Consider the following 25,211-nt stretch of genomic DNA (forward strand, 5'->3'; position numbering starts at 1 on the left):
TCTGATGTATCAAACATTCACATTAGCTAAATAACATATGTCTGTGAAAAAAAATATGGGAATATATATGTATATACAAATACATATATGTGGAGGAGCCCAGGGACATGAATGGAGCCACAGACTGCTGGACCTTGAGAACTGTAGGTGAGTGGGTCCCCAAACTCCGCAGACCACCAGTGGGCCTACCCCCGGGACAAGCACCATCCCAAAGGCGCTAAACACACTCCCCAAACTCTGGAACGGAATCCACCTGCAAACTGTACCCAGCATATAAAACACAAACTCATTGTCTGGGGAGGGGACTTTCCGGAGCCCCCAGTCAGAGGAGCTTCAGGGAACAGGGTGAATCTGCCCTTGGATCCCTCCATCCACACCACCCCAAACATGGAGGTCACCCGTCCAGGCTGAGTGGAAACACAGGCAGCGGGACCCACCAAAGACAGCTAAAGTGGGCCTGCAGCTCACTGGCTATCCTGGACCAAACCTAAGGCCAGACACAATGGATTGAGCCTGCAAACAGGGGCAATTAGAAACCAGCTTGGACTGCTTCCACAGGCCTATTGGGAGACATGGGTCGTGCCTGCAGTGCCTTATTGATAACCTAGAGTATTATCAGAGTCTCTGAGACCTGCAGGAAGAGCACGCACCTCCGGCAACCACCAGAGCTCAGAAACCCTATTGTCTCTGGCCGCCTGGCCACAAGGCACTGACCCTGAACTCCCCAAAGGAGAGATCCTAGATGAGTCCACTGGCCCAGGCAAGACAGGAACTCTCATGTTATTGGGAGATGAGACATGGGTTGTGGGTCGTGTGTGCAGTGTCTAATTGCTGACCTAGAGCATTATAGGAGCCTCCCAGGCCTGCGGGAAGAGGAGGCACCTTGGGAGACTGCCAGCGCTCTGAACTCCTTTTGTCTCTGGCTGCCCAGCCGCAGGGCACTGACCCTGCTCTCCCCAAAGGAGAGATCCTAGCTGGGTCCACTAGCACAGGCAAGGCAGGAATTCACATGGTATCTGGAGATGAGACCCACCAAGGGTCGTGCTTACAGTATCTAATTACTGACCTAGAGTGATCTCGGACCATCCAGGCTTATAGTTCTGGGAGAGGCTGGACACTTCTACAGGGTATAGAGGCAAAGCTAAAAGACAGCTACAGTCCAGAAGATCTGATCCACCTGGGGTCCTGGCTACATAGCTACAGGAAGGATAGGCAGATAGGATCAACCTACACTACCAGAGCGCTTGTGTGCTGACCTTATTCTAGGTCCCAAAACTGCTGATCTGAATTACAGCAGTACAGTGAAAGAGTCCAAACAGAAATGTACTTTGGCTGACTCAGCCTAGAGCCTAAGGTATAGAGAAAAATCTCCAGGAGTGGAAACCGGTTCACCTGCCTGTTCCAGGGAAATACTCCCTGATCCCCACAGGCAAGAGCACCTGACCTATAATCAGTCATCAACTATCCACTCTCAACCAGCAAAGGTCACTACAAATTACCTTCCAACATCAGAGTCACCAAAAAGACAAGAGGACAGTGAAAAAAATGCTAACAAAAATGAAAACAATTTGGCATCTCCAGATCCCAGCAATCCCAATGAAAACAACATGGAGAACCTAACAGCAATTGAGAGTCAAGAAAATGACCTCAAGTCCTTAGTAAAGAAGATGATAATGGAAGAAACAAATAAAATATGTAAACAAATGCAGGAGGAGGCAAACAAGAGGGCTGAAGATTTAAAAGAGTCATATAAAGAGTCACTTGAAGAATTTTAGAAAAATATAAAAAACCAGAAGAAGGAAATCATTAAAACAGTTCAAGACCTGAAGATAAAATTGGAAGCTATGATAAAGGGACACACAGAAGAAAAATGAGATCGAGAAGCATCAGAGAAGAAAGCAAGCATCTCAGAGGTGGCCTTATCTAACATATTGCAAGAAATGGAAGAATGAATATCAGGACTTGAAGATACAATTGCAGAACTGGAAACAACCATCAAGGGAAATGCTAAATCTGAAAAATTCCTGACACAGAACATTCAAGAAATAAAAGACACCATAAACAGATGAAACTTGAGAATAGTAAGGATTGAGGAAAGAGAAGGCAACCAACTCCACAGCCCAGAAAATATCTTTAATAGAATAATAGAAGAAAATTTCCCCACTTTGAAGAAGGAGATGCATATGAGCATACAAGAGGCCTACAGAACACCAAATAGAATAGACCTGGAAAGAAAATCTTCCTGGCACTAATAATAACAACACAAAATATACAGAACAAAGAAAAAATATTAAAAGTGGAAAGAGAAAAAGGCCAAGTAACATATGAAGGCAAACCTATCAGAATTACTCCGGACTTCTCAACAGAGACCATGAAAGCCAGAAGGGCCTGGACAGAGGTTCTGCAAACCCTAAGAGAACACAGATAACGGGCAAGATTACTTTATCCAGGGAAATTTTCAATAACCATTGACGGAGAAAACAAGATATTCCATGACAAAACAAATTTAAACAGTACCTAGCCACAAATCCAGCTTTACAGAAGTTACTAGAAGGAAAACTCCACACCAAAGGGTCAAACTACAACCAAAACTACATAGGAAATAGATAACTATACCATCGCAAAACCACAACCTCACAAAATCTAGACTGTTACAAATACCAAAAATGAAGGGACTTAGCAATCACTGGTCATTAATATCTCTCAACGTCAGGGGTCTCAATTCTACAATATAAAGACACAGACTAACTGAGTGGATGCATAAACATGGCCCAACATTCTTCTGCATTCAAGGAACACACCTCAACCACAAGGACAGACATTGCCTCAGAGTAAAAGGTTGGGGAAAAATATTCCAAGCAAATGGTCAGAAGAAGCAAGCTGGGGTAGCCATTCTAATATCTAATAAAATAGACTTTCAACCAAAATTAATCAAAAGGGATGAAAATGGACACTTCGTACTCTTCAAAGGTAAAGTCAACCAAGAAAACATCACAATTTTGAACATCTATGTTCCTAATACAAGGGCTCCCACATTTGTAAAAGAGTTATTAACAAAGCTTGAACCACTCATCGATACCCACATTTTAACAGTGGGAGACTTCAACACCCCACTTTCACTCAAGGATAGGTCTTTGAATCAAAACTAAGCCAGGAAATAACTTCATTAACCAATGTCATGAATCAAATGGATCTAACAGATATCTACAGAACTTCCCACCCAAACGCAAAGGATTATACTTTTTTCTCAGCACCCCATGGAACGTTCTCTAAAATGGATCACATCGTTGGTCACGAAGCAAACATCAACAGATACAAGAGGATTGAAATAATGCCTTGAATCTTATCAGATCACCATGGTCTAAGGCTGAACTTCAACAATAACAGAAATAACAAAAAGCATATTGACATGTGGAAACTAAACAACTTTCTACTTAATGACACGTGGGCCATGGAAGAAATAAGGGAAGAAATAAAAGACTTCCTGGAACAACATAGCCAAATTTGTGGGACACATTGAAAGCAGTGCTAAGAGGAAAATTCATAGCACTAAGTGCCATTAAAAGGAAAATGGAAACATCCCACATAAACAACTAAACAACACATCTGGAGGCTCTAGAAAAAAAAGAAGCAGAAACACACAAGAGGAGTAGACGCCTAGAAATAATCAAATTCAGGGCTGAAATCAATGAATTAAAAACAAAGAGAACAATCCAAAGAATCAACAAAACCAAGAGCTGGTTCTTTGAGAAAATAACAAGATAGACAAAACTTTAGCCAATCTAACTAAAAGACAGAGAAACACTATCCAAATCAACAAAATCAGAAATGAAAAGGGAGACATAACAACAGACCCCGAAGAAATACAAAGAATCGTAAGAACCTACTTTAAAGGCATTTATGCCACAAAATTTGAAAATCTAAGGGAAATGGACAATTTTCTTGACCGATTCCATTTGCCAAAATTGAATCAAGACCAGATAAGCAAATTAAATAGCCCTATTTTGCCTATAGAAATAGAAGCAACCATTGATAGTCTCCAAACTTAAAAAAGCCCAGGGCCGGATGGTTTCAGTGCAGAATTCTACCAGTCCTTCAAAGAGGAGCTAATACCGATACTATTCAAGCTATTCCAAAGATAGAAATGGACAGAACATTACCAAATTCCTTCTATGAGGCCATAGTCACATTGATACCTAAACCCCACAAAGACCCAACAAAAAACAAGAATCTCAGACCAATTTCTCTTATGAACATTGATGCAAAAATACTCAATAAAATACTCACAAAACGAATACAACAGCATATCAAAGATATCATTCACCATGACCAGGTAGGCTTCATTCTAGGCATGCAGGAATGGTTTAACATACAGAAATCCATCAATGTAATCCACCATATAAACAAACTGAAAGAGAAAAACCACATGATCATCTCCTTAGATGCAGAAAAAGCATCTGACAAAATCCAACACCCATTCATGTTTAAAGTTCTGGAGAGATCAGAAATACAGGCACTTATCTAAACATAATAAAGGCTATATACAGCAAACCAATAGCCAACATTAAAGTAAACGGAGAGATACTCAAGGAAATCCCTCTAAAATCAGAGACCAGACAAGGCTGCCCTCTGTCCCCATATCTCTTCAATATAGTTCTGGAAGTTCTAGCCAGAGCAATAAGACATCAGAAGGAGATTAAGGGGATCCAAATGGGAAAGGAAGAAGTCAAATTATCCCTATTTGCAGATGATATGATAGTGTACATAAGTGACCCCCAAAATTCCACCAGAGAACTCCTGCAGGTGATAAACACCTTCAGCAAATTGACAGGATACAAAATTAACTCAAAAAAGTCAGTAGCTTTCCTATATACAAATGACAAACAGGCAGAGGAAGAAATTAGGAAAACTACACCCTTCACGATAGGCACAATCAATATAAAATACCTAGGAGTAACTCTAACCAAGCAAGTGAAGGACTTATTCAAAAAAAACTTTAAAACTCTGAAGAAAGAGCCTGAAGATGACATCAGAAGATGGAGGGATTTACCTTGTTCATGGTTCGGGAGAATTAACATAGTAAAAATGGCCATCTTACCAAAGCAATTTACAGATTCAATGCAATCCCTATCAAAATACCTACAAAATATTTTGAAGATATTGAAAGATCAATTCTCAAATTCATATGGAGAAATAAAAAGCCCAGAATAGCAAAAACAATCCTATACAATAAAAGATCCTCCAGAGGAATCTCCATACCTGATCTCAAGCTGTACTACAGAGCAACAGTAATTAACACAGCATGGTACTGGCAAAGCAATAGGCTGGTAGGTAGATGGAATCTAATTGAAGACCCAGAGATGAATCCACACACATTTGCTCACTTGATTTTTGACAAAGAAGCCAAATCTATTCAATGGAAAAACGATAGCATCTTCAACAAATGGTGCTGGTCTAACTGGGTGTCTACATGTAGAAAAATACAATTAGACCCCTATTCGTCACCATGCACAAAACTCAAGTTCAAGTGGATTAAAGACCTCAACTTAAAACCAGAGACATTAATTCAATTAGAGGAAAAAGTGGGAAAGAGCCTGGAACACATTGGCACAGGAGACAACTTCCTGAACAGAACAACAACTGCCCAGGCCTTAATGTCAACAATTAATAAATGGGACCTCCTGAGGCTGAGAAGCTTCTGTAAGGCAGGAGACACTGTCAGCAGAACAAAGCGACAGCCTACAGACTGGTAAAAGATCTTCATCAACCCTTCATCTGACAAAGGTTTAATATCCAAAATATATAAAGAACTCAAGAAATTAAACACCACAAAACCAAACAACCCAATTGTGAAATGGGGCTTGGAACTTAACAGAGAATTCTCAACAGAGGAATATCAAATGGCTAAGAAACACTTAAAGAAATGCTAACCTCCTTAGTCATCAGGGAAATGCATTTCTTTTTTTTTTTTTTTTTTTTTTTTTTTTTTTTTTTTTTTTTTTTATTAATTTATTCTTGTTACATCTCAATGTTTATCCCATCCCTTGTATCCTCCCATTCCTCCCCCCCCCACATTTTCCCATTATTCCCCTCCCCTATGACTGTTCCTGAGGGGGATTACGTCCCCCTATATATTCTCATAGGGTATCAAGTCTCTTCTTGGCTACTTGCTGTCCTTCCTCTGAGTGCCACCAGGTCTCCCCCTCCAGGGGACATGGTCAAATGTGAGGCACCAGAGTATGTGAGAAAGTCGTATCACACTCTCCACTCAACTGTGGAGAATATTCTGACCATTGGCTAGATCTGGGAAGGGGTTTAAAGTTTACCTCCTGTATTGTCCTTGGCTGGTGCCTTAGTTTGAGCGGGACCCCTGGGCCCAAATCTGCCTATCATATTGTTCTACTTGTAGATTTCTAGGACCCTCTGGATCCTTTTATTTTGCTGTTCTCCCATGCGTCTCTCATTTAGAGTCCCAATAGGATGCCTTCCCCTCTGTCCCAGTTTCCTGGTAAGTGAAGGCTTTCGTGGGACATGCCCCTTGGGCTAGTATGCAGATATAAGTGAGTATATACCATTTGATTCTTTCTGCTTCTGGGTTAACTCACTCATTATGATCATTTCTAGCTCAATCCATTTATCCACAAATTTCGGGAATTCCTTGTTTTTAATAGCTGAGTAGTATTCCATAGTGTATATGTACCACAGTTTCTTTATCCACTCTTCTACTGAGGGACACTTAGGCTGTTTCCATGTTCTGGCTATTATGAATAAGGCTGCTATGAACATGGTTGAGCAAATTTTCTTGTTGTGTGCTGGAGCATCTTCTGGGTATATTCCAAGGAGTGGAATAGCTGGGTCTTGAGGAAGCCCTATTCCCATTTTTCTGAGATAGCACCAGATAGATTTCCAAAGTGGCTGTACTAGTTTGCATTCCCACCAGCAATGAAGGAGTGTTCCTCTCTCCCCACATCCTCGCCAGCATGTGGTGTCGCTTGAATTTTTGATCTTAGCCATTCTGATGGGTGTAAGATGGAATCTCAGAGTTGTTTTGATTTGCATTTCCCTGATGACTAAGGAGGTTGAGCATTTCTTTAAGTGTTTCTCAGCCATTTGATACTCCTCTGTTGAGAATTCTCTGTTTAGTTCCAAGCCCCATTTCTCAATTGGGTTATTCGGTTTGGTGGTGTTTAATTTCTTGAGTTCTTTATATATTTTGGATATTAGACGTTTGTCAGATGTAGGGTTGGTGAAGATTTTTTCCCAGTCTGTAGGCTGTCGCTTTGTTCTCTTGACAGTGTCTCCTGCCTTACAGAAGCTTCTCAGCCTCATGAGGTCCCATTTATTAATGGTTGACATTAAGGCCTGGGCCGTTGGTGTTCTGTTCAGGAAGTTGTCTCCTGTGCCAATATGTTCCAGGCTCTTTCCCACTTTTTCTTCTAAGTGAGTTAGTGTCTCTGGTTTTATGTTGAGGTCTTTAATCCACTTGGATTTGAGTTTTGTGCAAGGTGACAAATATGGGTCCAGTTTCATTTTTTTACACATAGACCTCCAGTTAGACCAGCACCATTTGTTGAAGATGCTATCCTTTTTCCATTGAATGGATTTGGCTTCTTTGTGAAAAATCAAGTGACCATATGTGTGTGGATTCATATCTGGGTCTTCGATTCGATTCCACTGATCAACCAGCCTGTTGCTGTGCCAGTACCATGCTGTTTTAATTCCTATTGCTTTATAGTACAGTTTGAGATCAGGTATGGAGATTCCTCCGGAGCATCTTTTATTGTACAAGATTGTTTTAGCTATTCTGGGTTTTTTGTTTTTCCATATGAAGTTCAGAATTGAACTTTCAATGTCTTTAAAAAATTGTGTAGTTATTTTGATAGGGATTGCATTGAATCTATAGATTGCTTTTGGTAGGATGGCCATTTTTACTATGTTAATTCTCCCGATCCATGAGCAAGGAAGATCACGCCATCTTCTCAGGTCATCTTCAATCTCTTTCTTCAGAGTTTTGAAATTTTTTTCATACAAGTCCTTCACTTGCTTAGTTAGGGTAACTCCTAGATATTTTATATTGCTTGTGGCTAATGTGAAGGGTGTGGTTTTCCTAATTTCTTCCTCTGCAAGCTTGTCATTTGTGTATAGGAAGGCTACAGACTTTTTTGAGTTAATTTTGTATCCAGCCAATTTGCTGAAGGTGTTTATCAGCTTTAGGAGTTCTCTGGTGGAGTTTTGAGGGTCACTTATGTACACTATCATATCATCTGCAAAGAGGGATAATTTGACTTCCTCCTTTCCCATTTGGATCCCCTTGATCTCCTTTTGTTGTCTTATTGCTCTGGCTAGAACTTCGAGTACTATATTGAAGAGATATGGAGAGAGTGGGCAGCCTTGCCTTGTTCCCGATTTGAGAGGAATTTCCTTGAGTATCTCACCATTTACTTTGATTTTGGCTATTGGCTTGCTGTATATAGCCTTTATTATGTTGAGGAAAGTGCCTTGTATCCCCGATCTCTCTAAAACTTTAAACATGAATGGGTGTTGAATTTTATCAAATGCTTTCTCTGCATCCAAGGAGATAATCATGTGGTTTTTTATTTTCAGTTTGTTTATATGATGGATTACATTGATGGATTTCCGTATATTAAACCATCCCTGCATGCCTGGAATGAAGCCTACTTGGTCATGATGAATGATATCTTTGATGTGCTCCTGTATTCGTTTTGCAAGTATTTTATTTAGTATTTTTGCATCTATGTTCATAAGAGAAATTGGTCTGAAATTCTCTTTCTTTGTTGAGTCTTTGTGAGGTTTAGGTATCAATGAGACTATGGCCTCATAGAATGAATTTGGTAATTTTCCATCCATTTCTATCTTTTGGAGTAGCTTGAAGAGTATCGGTATTAGCTCGCCCTTAAAGGTCTGGTAGAATTCTGCACTGAAACCATCTGGCCCTGGGCTTTTTTTGGTTGGGAGACCATCGATGATTGCTTCTATTTCTGTCGGGGAAATGGGACTATTTAACTTGTTTATCTGTTCTTCACTCAACTTTGGCAAGTGAACTTGATCAAGAAAATCGTCCATTTCCCTTAGATTTTCAAATTTTGTGGCGTATATGCCTTCAAAGTAGGATCTTATGATTCTTTGAATTTCTTCAGTGTCTGTTGTTATGTCTCCCTTTTCATTTCTGATTTTGTTGATTTCAATACTGTCTCTCTGCCTTTTAGTTAGTTTGGCTAATGGTCTGTCTATCTTGTTGATTTTCTCAAAGAACCAGCTTTTGGTTTTGTTGATTCTTTGGACTGTTTTCTTAGTTTCTAATTTGTTAATTTCAGCCCTGAGTTTGATAATTTCCAGGCGTCTACTCCTCTTGGGTGTTTCTGCTTCTTTTTTTTCTAGGGCTTCCAGTTGTGTTGTTAAGATGCTTATGTGCGATGTTTCCAATTTCTTTTTAAAGGCACTTAGTGCTATGAATTTTCCTCTTAGCACTGCTTTCAATGTATCCCACAAATTTGGGTATGTTGTTTCTTCATTTTCATTGAATTTCAGAAACTCCTTGATTTCTTTCTTTATTTCTTCCCTGACCCAGGTGTCATTTAGCAGAGAGTTGTTTAGTTTCCACAAACGTGTAGGCTTTTTGTTATTTCTGTTGTTGTTGAATTGCAGCCTAAGAGCATGGTGATCTGATAGGATACAAGGTATTATTTCAATCCTCTTGTATCTGTTGAGGCTTGCTTTGTGACCTACGATGTGATCAATTTTGGAGAAGGTTCCATGGGGTGCAGAGAAGAAGGTGTATTCTTTCTTGTTTGGGTGAAAGGTTCTATAGATATCTGTTAGATCCATTTGACCCATGGCATTGGTTAATGATGTTATTTCTCGGCTTAGTTTCTGTTTCAATGACTTATCCTTCAGTGAGAGTGGGGTGTTGAAGTCTCCCACTATTATTGTGTGGGGATCGATGTGTGGTTTAAGCTTTTTTAGGAGATCTTTTACATATGTGGGTGCCCTTGTATTGGGAGCATAGATGTTCAGAATTGTGATGTCATCTTGGTTGACTTTACCTTTGATAAGTATGAAGTGTCCTTCCTCATCCCTTTTGATTAATTTTGGTTGAAAGTCTATTTTGTTCGATACTAAAATGGCTACACCTGCTTGCTTCTTGTGACCATTTGCTTGGAATATTTTTTTCCAACCTTTTACCCTGAGGTAATGCCTTTCATTATGGGTGAGATGTGTTTCTTGGATGCAGAAGAATGTTGGGTCTTGTTTATGTACCCATTCAGTTAGTCTGTGTCTTTTTATTGGAGAATTGAGGCCATTGATGTTGAGAGATATTAATGACCAGTGACTGTTAAGAGTCTTAATTTTGATGTTGTTTCCAGTCGAGCGTTTGTGTAGTTGTGTTTTTGCCATGGGATAGTTATCTATTTCCTGGGTAGTTTTGGTTGTAGCTTGACCCTTTGGGATGGAGTTTTCCTTCTAGTACCTTCTGTAAAGCTGGGTTTGTGGATAGGTACTGTTTGAATTTGTTTTTGTCATGGAATATTTTGTTTTCTCCATCAATGGTTATTGATAATTTTGCTGGGTAAAGTAGTCTGGCCTGGCATCTGTGTTCTCTTAGGGTTTGCAGGATCTCTGTCCAGGACCTTCTGGCTTTTATGGTCTCTGCTGAGAAGTCAGGTGTAATTCTGATAGGTTTACCATTAAATGTTATTTGGCCCTTTTCCCTTGCAGCTTTTAATATTTTTTCTTTGTTCTGCATGTTTTGTGTTTTGATTATTATGTGGCGGGCAGTTTTTCTTTTCTGGTCAATTCTATTTGGTGTTCTGTAGGCCTCTTGTATGTTTATAGGCATCTCTTTCTTTAGATTGGGGAAATTTTCTTCTATGATTTTGTTGAGAATAGTTTCTGGGCCCTGGAGTCTGATGTCTTCTCTTTCTTCAATGCCTATTATCCTCAAATTTCTTCTTTTCATGGTGTCCTTAATTTCTTGGATGTTTTGTGTCAGGAGTTTTCCAGATTTGGCATTTTCTTTAATGGTTGATTCAATATCTGTGATTGTATCTTCTAGCCCTGAGATTCGTTCTTCCATCTCTTGGATTCTGTTAGAAAAGCTCACCTCTGTGTTGCTCGCCTTCTTCTCTGAGGTCTCACGTTCTCGTTTTTCTTCTGTCTGTGTGTTTATCATTGAATCCATTTTCATTTTCAGATCTTGAACTGATTTTTTGATTTCTTTCATCTGATTTTTTGTATATTCCTGAGTTTCTTCCATTGCCTCTTTATAGGTCTTCAGAGCTTGAACCGTTTTAGCTATTTCTTTCATCTGGTTGTTTGCATTTTCCTGCAATTTTTCCAGTTCCACTCTATGTGCTTCTTTTATGTCTCTCACCTGTTTGTCTGCGTCTTCCTGCATTTGATTACGAATTTTATTTGTTTCCTCCATTATCATCCTCATTACTAAGGATTTGAGGTCATTTTCTTGTATTTCCGTTGTATTTGAGTTCTCTGGGTGGTTTTCTTTGGGATAGCTGGAAACTGGAGACGCCATGTTGTTTTGGGGTTTTTTGCGTATGCTTTTTCGTTGTCCTTTAGACATCTTGCCGTCTTTGTTTTTGTTGGGTAGCTTCCAGAGTTGAATGGAGGGTGTCTGATGATAGATTCACTTGTTTTCTTACGATTTCCCTAGGCTGCGAGCTCAAAGCTTCACTGGTGTGGATGTTAGGAGGTTAGCCCTGTTGTTCTGGTCTCTCACAGCCAGTGATCCTCAGTCCCTCTCTGCTGTGGATCCTGCAATTGTTCTGGGTCTCTGAATGAGCGTTGGGTCAGGCCAAGGTATCCACAGCCTTCTGTGTTCCCTGCCAAGTCCAGCCAGGAGCACTGGGACCGAACCACGGGCAGAACTCCGCTAGATTCTCAGGGCCAGAACCGTCTGCCAAGCTCAGCTAGGGATTTTGGGCCCAAAATGCACACAGGGCCCAGCCAGAATTTTTGGGCTGGGACTACGCACCAAGCTCCACTAGGGCCTTTTGGCCCAAAGTGCGTGCTGTAGTCAGTTATTGACTCAGGGCCCGAACTGACCACCAATCTCAGCCAGGAATTCTGGATTCAAACTGTACACTGTGTCCAACCAGAGTCTTAGAGCTGGTGGAACCGAGAGCTCTGTCCAGCCTGTGCCACAGCAGGAGAACTGCGGCTGCTCTGAGTTAGCGCCAGTAGTGGAACAAGTGCTCCACCCGGACTGTGTCACCGCAGGGGAGCTGCCGCTGAGCTGAGGTGGTGCCTAGGATGGAACCGCGCACGTCACCAAGCCTGCGCCACAGCAGGAGAACTGCGGCTGCTCTGAGTTAGCGCCAGTGGTGGGACAAGTGCTCCGCCCAGACTGTGTCCCCGCAGGGGAGCTGCCGCTGAGCTGAGGTGGTGCCTAGGATGGAACCGAGCACGTCACCAAGCCTGCGCCACAGCAGGAGAACTGCGGCTGCTCTGAGTTAGCGCCTGTGGTGAAACCAAGTGCTCCGCCCAGACTGTGTCACCGCAGGGGAGCTGCCGCTGAGCTGAGGTGGTGCCTAGTGTGGAGCAGCGTGCTCAACTACGCCTGCGCCACAGCAGGGGAGCTATGGCCACGCTGAGTTAGTGCCTCAGGCAGAATTGTTTGCTGGGCCGGGCCAATACCCGGGACTCTGGGGCCGAACTGTCCGCCGAGTCCAATCTGGGTCCAAAGGCTCCACGTGACCCAAATCCTGCCCCGAGTCCCCTCTCCCGCAGCAATTCCCACCAGCCACCACACCAATCGCCTCCACCGGAAGGCTATGAGCTGCAAACCTCAGCCGCCGCTGCTGGTGCCGCTGGTGCTGCCGCCTCTGCCGCTGCCGCTCTGATCAGAGAAAAACCACGCTCCTCCCGTGTGCAGGGGCACGCAGGTCCTCCGCACCCTGGTCCCTCCGAACCGTGGAGCACTCCCGCTGTCGTGATGTTCGGACCTCGGTGTTCCTGGCTCAGAAATCTGTGCAATTCCCTGAATTGTTCACTGGAGCCTCCAAACGCGGTCCACACTGCTCGCCGCCATCTTGGATCCTCTCGGAAATGCATTTCAAAACGACACTGAGATTCCACCTTACACCCATCAGAATGGCTAAGATCAAAAACTCAAATGACATCACATGTTGGCGAGGATGTGGAGAGAGAGGAACACTCCTTCATTGCTGATGGGAATGCAAACTAGTACAACCACTTTGGAAATCTATCTGGTGCTATTTCAGAACAATGGGAATAGGGCTTCCTCAAGACCCAGCTATCCCACTCCTTGGAATATACCCAGATAATGCCCTACCACACAACAGGGACATATGCTCAACCATGTTCATAGCTGCTTTATACATAATAGCCAGAACATGGAAACAGCCTAAGTGTCCCTCAGTAGAAGAATGAACTAAGAAACTGTGGTACATTTACACTATGCAATACTATTCCGCTATTAAAAACAAGGAATTCCCAAAATTTGTGGACAAATGGATTGATATAGAAATTATCATATTGAGTGAGTTAACCCAGAAGCAAAAAGAGACAAATGGTATATACTCACTTATATCAAAACACTAGTCCAAGGGATACGTCCTATGAAAAACTTTACTTACTAGGAAAATTGGTCAGAAGAGAGGACATCCTATTGAGGCTTTAGGTGAGAGTAGCATGGAAGAATGGGGAAATAGTAGGATCCACAGGGTCCTGGAAACCTACAAGAAGAACTTTATGACAGGCACATCTGGGTCTTGGGGTCCTCTTTTAACTAAGGTGCCAGCCAAGGAGAATATAGGCAGTAAACTTCGAACCCCTACCAAGACGTAGGCGACAAACAGGATATTCTCCACCGGTGAGTGGAGAGTGAGATCTGACTCTCACATGAACTCTGGTGCCCCTTTTCTGACCACGTCCCCTGGATGGGGAGGCCTGGCGGCACACAGAGGAAGGATAGCAAGTTACCAAGAAGAGGCTCGATATTCTAAGAGCATATATAGGGGGAAGAGGTCTCCCTCAATCACAGACATGGGGGAGGGGAGAAGGGAGGAAGTGGGAGGGAGGGAGGAATAAGAGGAAATAAGGGAAGGGCTAACAATCGAGATGTAATGTGAATAAATTAATAAAAAGAAGAAGAAGAAGAAAATTAGTAAAACATGAAAATTTAAAAAAATCAAATAAAAAAGGAAAAAACCAAATACATATATGCATACAAAATCAATCGATTTAAAAAATAGGTAATGAATTTACAGTAGAGCACAGAGGGGTATAGGATGACTTCGAAGGAAGGAAGAGAATGGAGAATTTTTGTAATTTATTATAATTTCAAAAATAAACAAAATATCTAAATATAAAAAAATATTATCTGCCACCTGAGAAAAGGTGCCTATGAACAGATGACTCAGTGGGAGGTAGTCAGAGCTGTGCAGCAGTCTCTCCAGCAAGTCCAGTCACACCCTGCAGAGTCCACATTATGTGGAGCAGCCAGTGCAGCAGCAGGGGTACCACTGAGAAGCCACAAACAGCTGACAACATTGCAGGACCACCCCTTTCTGTCTAGTAGGTCATGGCAGGAGGCTTAGCCCTTTAAAGCTTGAACTCTGGGACAGAGACAGGACAGCTGTGCATGACCAAGCACAGCACAGCCAGCACAGCACAGCACAGCACAGCACAGCACAGCACAGGAAGGAGGAGCCAAGTGCATACACAGGAAGACACAGAAAAAATCCACACTTAGTCAACCAGCTTAAAAAGAAACAAAAACAAAACAAAACACCTAAACATTTAAACTTGTGTTTTAGTGCTATGGATGCTTATCATTAAAAGGGCTTGGTTACAAGTTGTTTATGATCTTGATTAGGGAAAAGATTCATGGGTAAACAGACTCATGGATTTCTCTTTTCTTTCCTTACTCCATCCTTTTTTCTTAGATATTGGGAAAGATATTCAGAAGAAATTGTCGGTAGAAAGGGCATAAGATTTAGGAATAGTATAGGATTAATAGGGAAAAAGGGTAGATTATTGAATCTGCTCTTAAACCAAAATCATTTTACAAACCCATAATCTAACACTGCTGCAATAGTGTGTAAAATTATATAAAAGTAATGTTATTTTTGCTTATAATAGTATGGGTTTTTGTACCTTGATACAGAATTAAGGTTCCTTTTGATACTTTGATATAGATTATTATACATTGTAAAATTTAAAGTTATTTTGATAGACATATGTACATCTGCTTCAACGCCTGTATTGGACCTATACAACTCATTCATAAAGAGAAGGTTTACTTCCAGGTACTTTAAAAGCTGCTATTACAAACTGTTTAGGATAACTAGGTAATGCAAGTTAATAGTCAATGAAATTCATGGTCATGTGGGATACTTGTCTGGCTTATCACATAAATATATATCCTAGGTTAAACATATAGTAAATAGCTAGAAAAAATCAACATTGGTCTTTTCACATATACTATAGAAAGATAGATAATTAGTAAGCACTATATAAATGTGTATAAACACATAGGCGGTCTTCAAGGCCTCATAGACCAGTCATAAATTGCGTTTGAAGATGTTTTATTGTTTTAAGGATTTTCTGATACTGAGACATGTCAGGTGCTGGCAGCACACATTTCCACATGAAAGAAGATGATGAATATTGAAGAATTTCCCTTAGGGGTTTACTTAAAAAGTGGCAAGTTGCAACTTAGCTAAGAAATGTCTTTACTCTATCGGCAGACAATGGGCAGAACTTGGACACAGGCAAAGTCAACTGCTAAGCTCTGTGAAGACAGAGTAAGCAAGTCCTTCCTAATTCTTGCTTCACAAATATGTCTGTCAGATATTCTGGGCAAGAAGACTGAAGATGACGTTTCAACACTATACATAAATTCTGGGTGACTACCAAGGCAGTCAGCTGTCTGACAGTTCTCTATTTTGTAAACTGCTTCCTTATACTGTTTACATACTAAGGTAATATTTTGTTCTCAAGCCTTGATGGGGTTGAAGACTTGACAGTTACGGACTTAAAATTAAGCTTAAATTATTTAGGATTTAAGAAGAAATTTTTAGGTCAAAATTTTTAGGCTGTTAAATGAAAGCCATAATAAAAACTGATTTAGATGTAAACTCATCAAGAGAGAACATAGTAGAGCGCTTTCTCCAAGTACGTATGGACTTGACCCTGTGAATGGAAATCTTACCTGATTGTTCCATAGTTGTTTTTATTGTATATAGTTGATTATTAGAAGAAAAACAGACTTTTATTGGACTTAAAGAGGGCATGTAGAGAGAAGATCTTGTGTATTGCATGGATACAATGCCTGTAGATAAAACCTATGGACTATAGGAAAGTATAGAATAGAAGGTGGGACATTGTCAGACAGAAAGTATTCTGAGATATCCTGGTGTGAGGGATTTTTGTTGAAGATGTGGGGAGGAGAGATGTATGGTACCTGAACAGAGGTAACCAGCCATGTGGCAGAATGTAGATTAGTATAAATAGATTATTTTAAGTTATGAGCTAGAAAGAGAAGAGCCTAACTGTATGGCAAAGGTATTTGTAAATATATGAAAAATCTTAACTTTTCACAATAAAAAGATTATGAAGAGAATCTGAGGGCAAAATGTTATAAGAATTTAATGATGATTTAATGTTGATTTTTCCCTATTCATGTCATGCATTTTATAAAGGACACTTACACATGGTTTTGCATTCACCTCCAGACAGGGAATAAAGTATGTTTATCATCTAAAACTTATGCTGCCCAATTGGAATGCCCTAGAAATTAATAAAAAAAAAAAGTCACAGTGCTGATATTACAACACACAGGAAGGGGTATTACCTGCCAGTGGAAGAATACCATTTCTTCTGCACTAGCATATTGCTGTATCTGTATTTGTTGAAGACTCATCTCATGAAGACTGTATGCCACAGCATACACAGCATTGTATATATTATAACTCTCTTCACTCATGGCTGTGTCAAAAATATGTCTGGGCAGTAAATCCAAAGAAGCATTTGGTTGGCAGTTCTCCAAAATTTGACAACGAAACCCATAAAATGAGCAGTTGAAGAATAAAGCCCAAAACTTAGGAAGAAAAGTGTCTTCTTGGTATTTGTAGGGAGTAAGTGTGTGAAGAAAATTGGTAAATCCAACCATCTCTTCATGGTGGTGTGAAAATACGAGACTTCCATGAAGTGAGCCTACCATGAAATAATCATAATGGTTGTCAACATCCCATGGAAAGTTCAAGACCCAGACTTTCCATGTCACTAAGAGTTTTGCAATGTGAAACATTAAACCTTGTGAAGAAACAATGTTCCCATAAATAACTATCACATTTGCTGATGATTTCAGAATGATCTTTAGATTTTCCCCCAAGTTATTGGAGTCTATATGTGAAGTGGCAGGGATAATATTCACAAACTCAATACAGATGCTACCATTGTGCATATTTTCTCTCAATTCTGACAGAAACTGAGTCCCTTTGCGATCATCTGGGAGGATCAGACCAACCCAGGACCAGCCGAAATGAAGCAGCAAAGAGACTATGGCAAGTGAGAGATGTGTGTCCTTGGGAGCCATCTGATAGAGAGAAGGAAACTGACCTTGGTCATTCAAGGTAGAATCGAAAGGCCCAAAAGTGAGCTGAAGAGAAAACACAATGGGAAACCAGAGAAAGAACACTGGCATCAAACACAAGCTTAGTCTTGAATCAACAGATGGAAACAGTCATGATGAGAATGGGATTGTTACTTTTTTTTAATACAAACCCATTATAAAGTTTTCACTAAAATTGCAGAGAAGTCTCCAGTATAAATAATCTAGCAGGTCTCATCCATCTCTCCTTCCTTTCAATTTCAAGTACTGGAAATGTGGACATATCAAGTACTCTTATACTTTTTTGGTACCTGACATCAAAATATTTTGTTGTTTACCTGAAGTAATTGTAGGCCTAGTAACCTAGGCCCAGTCCATAAAACCTCCAGACTTCATACTATCTTAAATAGGCCTACAATGATTTCAACCTCTGAGTCTTCCTTCTGAATAAGCTCATTTTTCTTCTTCATTCTGAATTCTTTCTGTCTCTTTCTGAATTCTTTCAGGTGTACTGGCTCAAACTCCTTTCCATGATGACTGATTCAATCTAGCCTCTCTCTTGTCCTCTGACTGAATTGCTCTGCTTGGCCTCAAACTGACTCTAGCAATCTGTTGTAGTCTTCATGCTCATTCTCTGGCTCCGTTTATCTTCACCTGTGTCCTTCTTGTCCTCTCCTCAACCTGTCTCTGTAAAATATCCAGATAAATCTGCTTCCGCATCTCTCTGTGCCCTGATTCCTCTGTGCCAAGTCCTCTTTTCCTTGGAAGAGCTGAGCATATTTTATCCTGACCCATTCTCTATGCTTTTTTTTTTCCTATGTTCACTCCCTGACAACTGGTTGCTATCTCTGCCTCCTGACTTGTTGACATTATTTAATCTTGGTTCCAGAAAACTCTTGGATTAAAGAATGTGTGAGAGGGGTGAGCGACACTACACTAAGAACAGGGTTTTCCAGTATACAATCTTGGGGTTCACATTGTAAGCAAAGAGCCTGCAACAATGTGATTAACTCAAGTGAACCTATTTTACATTTTTAGACATCTATAATGTCAACATAGGATCCTTGCCTCCTAGTCCCACATGTCACTTGCAAGAGCCATTCTCTTAAAGGAGATAGTTAAGCATGTGATCTTTCTAGGAGGTGATCTGGTATTTTACAAGGTCTGTACCATGATGCACCCAAAGAATTGCTTCCAGCATCTGAGCCAATCTGTTAAATGAGTTAAATGGGCATATGAGCTTTCTGGAAAGGATCTACCAATTTGCAAGATCAGTACCATGATGCACCCAAGAATTCCTTCCAGTGCCAAATGTGATGTCAACACATCTGTTCAGTAGGCATGAGAACTCTCTGGAACCGATCTGGTATTCTGCAAGTCTATACCTCGATGCACCCCAGAACTGCTTCCAATGTCTGACAATTCTGTCAGTTGTGCACTGCTGCATCTTACCTTCCTGGGTATTGACAGACTATGTTTGACCAAACTGAGTACATTATCTTACTGAAAGATGCACTGCGTTCAGATGAACTAATTCCAGATAATGGTATTCCTGATGTGATTCAAACAATTTTAAAACTAAATTGTTTTAGATCTTCCAAAACAATAACATCAATTAATACCTTTGAGGACCTCTATATGCCACACTAGGGAACAGCCTTGAAGTAGAATTGTGGCCTCATATAAGCTTTCACTCCAGATGGCACCATGTATCTTGGTATACACCATAAATATTTGCAAGTTGGCTTAACCTTCTCATGAACCCAAAATATGATGGAGCTACCTGAACATGTCTAAATTAAGTATAAACCCTAATGTCTGAATGTACAAACTGTTCTGTTATAATCCTTTATACCCTGTCACCTTATAGCATTATATGCTGTCATTTTAAATTTACTTTCTTTCTTGAAATGAAAGAAAGATAAAATCATTGTCCTGAATTTACTATAAACTAAGAGAAAACTAGACATTGTGTAGCTGGGTTGGTCCTAATGGAAAAGACATATATTCTTGTAACTTAGGCCCTATTAAGCTTTATCACTTGTCAAACTTTGTCATTCTGAACTCATCAAGAGCTTATTTAATGGACACATAGAGAAGAAAAATTTAATTTTAAGACATCTAACCTGCTGTATTTTAGCATTTATCTCTTTTTTGTCATTTATTGTATCTTTTTACTATGAGGCAATTCTTTTTCTTATAAGTATAAATATGGTGACTAACAATAAATGGAATTCAAATTAAGATGTTTAACTTCATCCACACTTTCTCTTGAATGTGTGTGTTTGTGTGTGTCTGTGTGTGTGTGTGTATGTGTTGTCTATTTTTATTTCTTATTATTTCACCGTGGATTCAGAAATAAATGAATAGGCTCAGGGTTCCCCAACATCCCTCACGTACAAACAGGCATACTTTAGCTTTCCAGAGATCTCCACAAAAGAGCCTATCTATAGAGCAAGGAGCCTCCTTTAATGACCCTCTCAGTTTTTTGGTAAAATTTGCATTTACAACCCTGCATGTAGGAAACTTGTGGTCAGTTTGGGTTCTCCTCCTTAGCTGCAGTAGAGCCAGTCCCTAGAGAAGGAACTCTGGGCTCCCTCCCATCATTCTTCTTTAAATCCTCATTAGTAGTCTGAGATAAAGTCAATGGAGAGTCTGCATCCAGTACCAGAAATCCAACCCTGGACTTGCCAGAGCAAAGACAGACATTGGCACCTCACCCACCTGAGGTATGTTGTAGAGTTGTAGCAGTGTAACAATATAGGAAGATGTTGACATTGGTGTTCCTGTGAATGCAGCAAGTGATGTTTTCTTCTCTCCACAGTTGTAATTAACCACGGGATTGATGAGCCGTGTTAACCAGAACATGATAAAATCAAAACTATACCTTTCAGAATGTAAAGTAGAATAAAGATCAAAGCCCAGAGTTGTGTTGGGTAGAAGATAGGGGTTCCTGTTGACTTCCTCAATGGCAAATATCAGGGCCAGAAACACCTGATAGTTCTTAAAATTATACCTGCACAAATTCCATAAAATTACACAGTATAAAGACATAGACCATCGAAACTTCTTATTTAGTGCAATGGCCTTTATAATTCAAATGCCAATATCTGTATAAAATCCAGTTTTTAATATCTTTTCATGAAAGGCTAGAATTAGAAGAATGCATAATTAAACAGGATTAAGTAAAATTCTACAGTATTAACACTCATTAATTATGAGTTCTGTGATTTTAATTTATTATTAAATTGCTTTCTTAGTCTTTTATGGGAAAAAACCTGTCCATGAATAAGAAATTAGAGTATGAGAAAACATCAGAACTTTGATGTCTGGATCTAGGACCTTCAGCCTCTACAATTATAAAAAAAAATCAGTTTATCTTCATCCAATCACCTTGTTATTTGTGACAATCTCTGATTTAAAAATAGCACAAAGTTAATTCAAATAATTTGTGTCCATAGTTGTCATCTCTATAATTTGTTTTTCAGTAGTGTGTCCTAGAATATAGTATGTGGAGCATTCTGGTCTTGAATTCATGGAGATATTCCTGTCTCTGATTCTTTTTTGGTTTAATTAATTCATGTGAACCCCCATCCAAATTTATTTCTTTTGCATATTTTTGTGAGCCTTGTGAATTGATTCTGTGAATCTGTACATAAACATCAACAACTAAGAGTGCAAGGCAGAGGACAGTTAGTGTCAGTCCACGCTGTCCATACTATTTCACAAAGTATCTCTTGACCGGTTGAATTAAATATCGACTGACTGACTGACTGACTCATTTGATTGACTTAGACAGAGTTTGACCATGCAGTCAACATTCTGTAAACAATCTGGACTTGAAATTACTAAGATTATTTCTGCCTCTGCTTCTTCAGTGCTGTGAAAAAGAGAGAATAGCACAACAACTGACACCACATTTTCTTTATTGTTTTCAGTGCATACGCCTGGAACTCAGGCCAGCAACTTGTAGGGAGTCATTTTTCCCTGTCTCTCTCCTCCATATAATAATTTGATTACAAGAGTACTTGCATGCTTTCTGGAAGATATTAATACAGGTCCTTAAACATGCAACTGAAACAGTTTATGTTATTGCTCAAGTTTTGATCTGTTCAATAATAACATGGTGAGGAAAAAACCTTACACATTTTATGATGCCAAAACCCCGCACACAAAGGAATGGCAATTCATTTTACTGTCAAAATGTGTTCTGTTCACAAAATAGTGTCTTTAAGGTTATATTTAGTTAATTGTTCTTCAGTTGGATATAGAAATACTCAGTATTAAAATATTGTAGGGTTTCATATAAAACCAATATTATCTTGTATTTTAGAAAGATATATAGAGTAAGATGTTAACCCTTCATTAAACATACTTGAAAAGAAAAGAGACAGAGCATCTCTCTCTAAAATTTTTTATTTCTGCAAAATTCTGTCCTTTTAGTTACATACATTTGTTTTTATTTCTTTTGATTTTTGCATTGTTCTTGTTTTAAGTGCGTGTTCCTTTGTTTGTTTGCTTGCTTGCTTCAACAAATTATTGCATCTCCGATCCTTGTGTTTCCCTTCTTCTTTTTTAACCATTTTTCCCTTTGATTGTTCCTGGTCTGCTACATATCTGACACACATGCTGCCTCAAGAAATTATATGTTTTATTACCTTCTGTATAGTCCTTTTCAGGGATGCTGCTGAGATTTACAGATTGCATGCAATGAGGTATTTTCTTTTGAAATTAATAGATTTCTCTAGAAGTTTCACACAAAATGAAATGCAACAAAACACTTAGTATATATTTTAATTAAAAATGAATAATACAGGATTCAATTGTAGCCAGGCATGGAGTCACATGCCTTCAGTTCTAGCTCTTGGGATGTAGAGGCAGGTGAATCACTGTGAGTTCAAGGCTAGCCTGGTCTAGAATTTGAGCCTAGGATATCCAAGGCTACGCAGAGAAACATTGTCTCAAAACAAACAAAAAACCAAAAGGATTCAATTGCATTTAAAAGATGAAATGAAAACCACAAAAATTAAAATATTTTAATTAAAATCTATTATAATAACTCTCAAAATTAAAATACAACGTACCAATTTACCCTGACTAGAAGTCTGTAATCTTGGTGAATTGTACATAACTAGAGTAAACATTCTGCATAGCATTAAGAAGGTTAAATATTTTCCAGCAGAGACTGTAAAATCAGAAGGGCCTGGCCAGATGTCTTATAAACTCTAAGAGAAGACATATGAGAGTCCAGACTAGTATATGAAGCCAAATTTCAATAACCATAGATGGAAAAGGCAAGATATTCCACAACAAAAACAAATTTAAACAGTACCTATCCACAAACTCAGCCCTACAGGAGGGAAACTCCAACCCAAGGAGGTTAACTACAACTGGGAAAACACAGGATGTAGATAACTTCACTTTAGCAAACAGAAATTACATAAGCACGTATATACAGTACCACAACCAATATAATAATAAAAGCACCTAGCAGTCACTGGTCATTAATCTTTATCAACACTCTGGTCTCTGCTCTCCAATAAAGACAGAGAATGACAGAATGGATGCATAAAGAGGACCCAACATTTTGGTTCATACAAGAAAAACACCTCAGCAACAAAGAAAGACATTACCTGAGAGTCATGGGCTATAAGAATATCTTCCAAGCAAATTGACAAAAACAATCTAGAGTAACCAATTTGATATTTAATAAAATAGACTTTTAACCAAACTTAATCAAAAGAGATGAGGATGGACATACTCATCTAAGGATAGTTAAACCTAGATGACGTCAAATTCTGAACATCTATGCCCTAAGTACAAGCGCATTTGTTAAAGAAAAAGTAATAAATTTTAAACCACACATTGATTTCCACACATTAATAATGGGAGACTTCAACCACCCCCTCTCAACAAAGGATAACAAAGGTCAACAAAACAGAAGACAAACTGAGAAGTAATAACATTAATAGATGTCATAAATCAAATGGACCTAACAGATATCTACAGAACTTTTTACACAAACACAAAAGGTTATAACTTCTTCTCAGTACTTCACAGACCCTTCTCCAATATTGAGCATATAGTTGGTCATAAAACAAGCCTCAACAGACACAAGAAGATTTAAATAATACCTTTTACCTATCAGGCATCCATAGCCTAAAGCTGGACCTCAATAACAACAGAAATAACAAAAAAAGCCCACACATATATGGAAACTGAACAACTGTTCACTCAATGACAACTGGGTCAGTGAAGGAATAAAGCAAAAAATTAGGGACTTTCTAAAATTCCATGAAAATGAGTATACAACATACACACCTTATGGGGACACAAGGAAAGCAGTGTTAATAGGAGAGTTCATAGCACTAATTGCCCTTATAAAGAGAAACATCTCATACAAGCAACTTAATGGCACATTGGCACATTTAGAAGACCTAGAAAAAGAAGCAGAAATACCCAAGAGGAATAGAAAGCTGGAAAAAAATCAAATTCAGGGCAGACATCTAAAATTAGAAACAAAGTGAAAAATTCAGAGAATTAATGGAACCAAGAGCTGGTTCTTTGAGAAAATCAACAAGATAGACAAACTCTTAGCCAAACTAAAAGGCAGAGAGACACTATCCAAATCAACAAAATCAGAACTGAAAAGAAAGATATAACAACAGACCCTATGAAAATCCAAAGAATTATTTAGTCATACTTCAAAAGCCTACATGACACAAAATTTGAAAATCTATATGTAAGATTTTGATAGAGTCCACTTCCTGAAGTTGAATCAAGATCATGTGAACAAATTAAATAGTCCTATATCTCCTGTTGAAATACAATCATTCAAGGCCTCCAATCCATAAAACTCCCAGAGTCAGATGGCTTCAGCACAGAATTCTACCATACCTGCAAAGAAGAGCTAATACAAATTCTCTTCAAATTATTTCAAAAAATAGAAATGGAAGGAACATTAACAAACACAGTATATGAGACCACAGTCACCTTGATACCTGAACCACACAAAGGCCAACAAAGAAAGAGAATTCCAGATAAATTTCTATTATGAAAGTTAATGCAAGTACATTTAATAAAATATTAACAAACTTAATCCAAGAACACATTAGAAATATCATTCACCATGACCAAGAAATCTTTGTACCAGGCATGAAGGGATCATTCAATATACAGAAGTCAATCAATGTATTCTACCACATAAACAAACTGAAAGAAAAACCATATGATCATCTCCTTAGATGACAAGAAAGCATTTGACAAAATCCAACACCCATTCATGTTTCAGAGAGATCAAGGCACGTACATAAACATCATAAAGGCTATACACTGCAAGCAGATAGCCAACATCAAATTAAATGGAAACAAATGCAAACAAGTTCCAGTGAAACCAGGAACTAGGCAACAATTCTCACTCACTCCATCTCAAATATAGTACTTGAAATTCTAGATAGAACAATAAAATAACAAAAGGAGATCAAGGTGGTCCACATTGGAAAGGAAGAGGTCAAAGTATAGGTCTTCACAGATGACATGATAAGATATATAAATAATCCCTAAAATTCCACTACAGATTTCCTACATCTGATAAACA

General features: G+C 39.2%; 1 protein-coding gene across 1 annotated transcript in view; it reads right to left on the reverse strand.

Annotated features, from left to right (window-relative positions):
- The window catches only part of LOC127197762 (vomeronasal type-2 receptor 116-like), a 42,635-nt gene that overhangs the window by 8,613 nt on the left and 8,811 nt on the right, over positions 1–25,211 (reverse strand). Inside the window, exons 2-3 of the mRNA XM_051155699.1 lie at positions 20,339–20,630; positions 16,856–17,662 (exon numbers count right to left, since the gene is read on the reverse strand). Of these exons, the coding sequence (XP_051011656.1) occupies positions 16,856–17,662; positions 20,339–20,630 (1,099 nt within the window). The remainder of the gene's footprint in view (positions 1–16,855; positions 17,663–20,338; positions 20,631–25,211) is intronic.

This window comes from Acomys russatus, chromosome 13 (genome assembly GCF_903995435.1).
Source record: "Acomys russatus chromosome 13, mAcoRus1.1, whole genome shotgun sequence".
In the NCBI taxonomy this organism is placed as follows: domain Eukaryota; kingdom Metazoa; phylum Chordata; class Mammalia; order Rodentia; family Muridae; genus Acomys; species Acomys russatus.